The 2,747-nt window shown below is 51.7% G+C and overlaps 1 protein-coding gene across 1 annotated transcript; it reads right to left on the bottom strand.

Moving 5' to 3' along the window:
- Window positions 1–401: 401 nt before the first annotated feature.
- On the bottom strand, window positions 402–1,418 carry GPR119 (G protein-coupled receptor 119). Its single transcript, XM_036076785.2, has one exon. It carries the CDS (start codon window positions 1,416–1,418, stop codon window positions 402–404), a length of 1,017 nt encoding a protein of 338 aa, XP_035932678.1.
- Between the last annotated feature and the right edge of the window lie 1,329 nt (window positions 1,419–2,747).

Here is a 2,747-nt window from a genome sequence, read left to right as displayed (position 1 = left end):
CTGGCTCTTTCTCTTTACCTTTTTAATGTGGTTACTAGAACATCTAAAATTATATGTGACTTGCGTGATATTTCTGTCGGATAGTGCTGCTGTAGGGCATTCAAAAATAGGATTTGATTTTTTGTGATCATTTCAGTAGTACATGTCCTTCGGTAAGTATACCTGTACGGGAGAAACAGACTCATTGCAAAAGAAAGATAGGGAGGAATGGAGATTTGCAGAGAAGGAAATGGATCATAGAAGAAAGTCGGCACCCTACCTCTGTTTCTCTCAGTCTGAGGTGAGGGGTGGTCAGCTGCCTGAAGCAAGGACTCTCGTTCTCCTAGCTCCATCTGATTTCCTAGTTGGGGCCCAGAGAGGGGAGGGAGAAGACACTTTGAAATGTCTCTGCCCTTACCGTCTTAGCTATCAAGATGTGAGTGATGTGAGTGGGAGATAATGGCAATAGGATAGGAATTTTCCCTGCGCCCCTCTGGGCCACCATCCCTGGCTGAGAGAAGGCGGAGGCACGAGGTGAGCCCCCTCTTCACTCCCAGGGCCATCTGGTAGAGCTGCTGCCGCACCTCCTTCTGCCAGTAGGCATAGATGAGTGGGTTGAGCAGGGAGTTGCCCACACCGAGCAGCCACAGGTACCGTTCCAGCACCAGGTAGAGGTAGCACTTCTGGCAGGCCACCTGCACGATGCCAGTGATAAGGAAGGGGGTCCAGGACAGAGTGAAGCTCCCAATGAGAACAGCCACGGTGCGGACAGCCTTGAAGTCGCCGGGAGTCCGTGGAGACCGGTACGCCCCGGTCATGGCTCCTGCTTGTTCCATCTTGCGGATCTGCTGGCTGTGCATGGAGGCAATCTTGAGCATGTCGCAGTAGAAGAAGACAAAGAGGAGCAGGGCTGGGAAGAAGCCAACGCAGAAGAGGGTCAGCACAAAGCGTGGGTGAAACACAGCGAAGAAGCTGCAGGTACCGTGGTAGGTGGTCTGCTGGAATATGGGGACTCCAAGTGGGAGGAAGCCAATGAGGTAAGACATCAACCACAGCCCGGCAATGCAGGCCCCGGCCACGAACCCATTCATGATCTGGAAGTAGCGGAGGGGTTGCTTGATGGCAAGGTACCTGTCAAAGGCAATCAGCATGACCGTGAGGACAGAGGCAGTGGCGGAAGAAGTAACAAATGCCATCCGAAGGCTGCACAGGGTCTTCTGTGTGGGCCGAGCCGGGCTGGAGAGCTGGTCTGTGACTAGGCCAGAGATGGCCACACCAAGCAAGGTGTCAGCCACAGCCAGGTTCAAGGTGAAGCAGAGACCGACACCATCATTCTTGTGGATCAACAACAGCACAGCCACGGCCACTAGCACATTAACAGCAATAATGAGGGAGGCCAGGACAGCAAGGATGGCTCCAAATGGGAGAGATGACTCCATGGCTTGAAGTGGCAGGATTTCCACTTACCGGGGCATGCCGGCTCTCCAGCTCAAATGGTCACGGGCTGGGGGGGAAAGAGCGGAGTTCAGAGCCGCAACACAGTACAGGCCGGCAGCTTGCCATCTGCAGATCTCGCCGCTCCCCACGAATCTCCCGCTCTCGCTCAGTCCTCAGCCTCTTGCCTCTCCCGCTCTCTGAAGGCGGCAGTCCCAGTGCGGACCTCCCCCCGGGCCCCGAGCTAGGCCCTCCCCCTCCAACACTCCAGTTGCTAGACAACTCCCGAGTACCTGGTGCACCCTGGCTCCCCAGGCTTTCTTCCTTCACTGATGCTTCAAGGACTTTCTCTGGAGGGACTGGGGCATTCATCGGGTCTCCTGTCTGGCAGCAGATAGATTTGACTCTAATCACACTTTTTCTTCCTCCATAGCTTGATATTAAACTTCCACTTCTTCTTTTCCTAAGCCTCAGGACTAGCTTAACAGCTAATCTTGGCTTAATGAAGCATTTACTTAATAATGAATTCTCAGTCACTACTATTACTGCCTTCAATCCAGCAGGATGATCAGAATCAGTTGAAGTGGGAAGTGAGGGCCGGCAGGCAATTTCAGGGCCCAGCATACTTTAAGGGGAGTCACCACACATTTAAGCTGTTTTTCTTTTTTTTTTATCTTTTGTTTCCTAACACCTCGGATTCTAATTCTCTCAAATAGGGTGTGCTGTTCCCCTCGTTCTCATCCCTCATAACTCAGCTGATTCAGAGGGGCAGGAAAATGAAAGGAGAGAATTGTTAATGGTTGTTATTCAGTTTAGAAGAGAGCCCACTCCCTGTCTAAAGCTGCTGTCTGGAGACACCTGGGTGGCTCATTCAGTTAAGCATCTGCCTTCGGCTCAGGTCATGATCCCAGGGTCTCAGGATCAAGTCCCACATCGGGCTCTCTGCTCAGCGGGGAGCGTGCTTCTCCCTCTGCCTGACGCTATCCCTGCTTGGGTGCTCTCTCTCTGACAAATAATAAATTTTTTTTAAAAAAGCTGCTGTCTGTTGGGTATATTCATTGAAAACATGTCTCTGATCATAAGTAGTGGCCGCCAACCTTGCCCTTCTTGATCCTGTAGACCCAGGGGTTGAGACATGAGAAGAGGAGGTGGGCTGCATTCTGGAAAGTATCTGTTCTCATGTTTGGTTGTGGAATTTTCCATTTTCCATTGTGGAATAGCGTTAGGCTGAAGGGTGGCAGTGTTGCTGAGGTAAGGGAGATCTGCTCAAGAAGGCAGCTGTGTTGGTCACTCCTATTTTAGGTCGTATATCCATTTGTTCGGGTACATTAGAA

Source organism: Halichoerus grypus, chromosome X (assembly GCF_964656455.1).
Source record: "Halichoerus grypus chromosome X, mHalGry1.hap1.1, whole genome shotgun sequence".
NCBI classification, from domain to species: Eukaryota; Metazoa; Chordata; class Mammalia; order Carnivora; family Phocidae; genus Halichoerus; species Halichoerus grypus.
The sequence above is the reverse complement of the archived record's forward strand: the minus strand, read 5'-3'. Positions and strand labels throughout refer to the sequence as shown.

Bases quoted from the DNA above. Each gene is read 5' to 3' on its own strand.
- GPR119 (XM_036076785.2), bottom strand. From the start codon at position 1,418: ATGGAGTCATCTCTCCCATTTGGAGCCATCCTTGCTGTCCTGGCCTCC.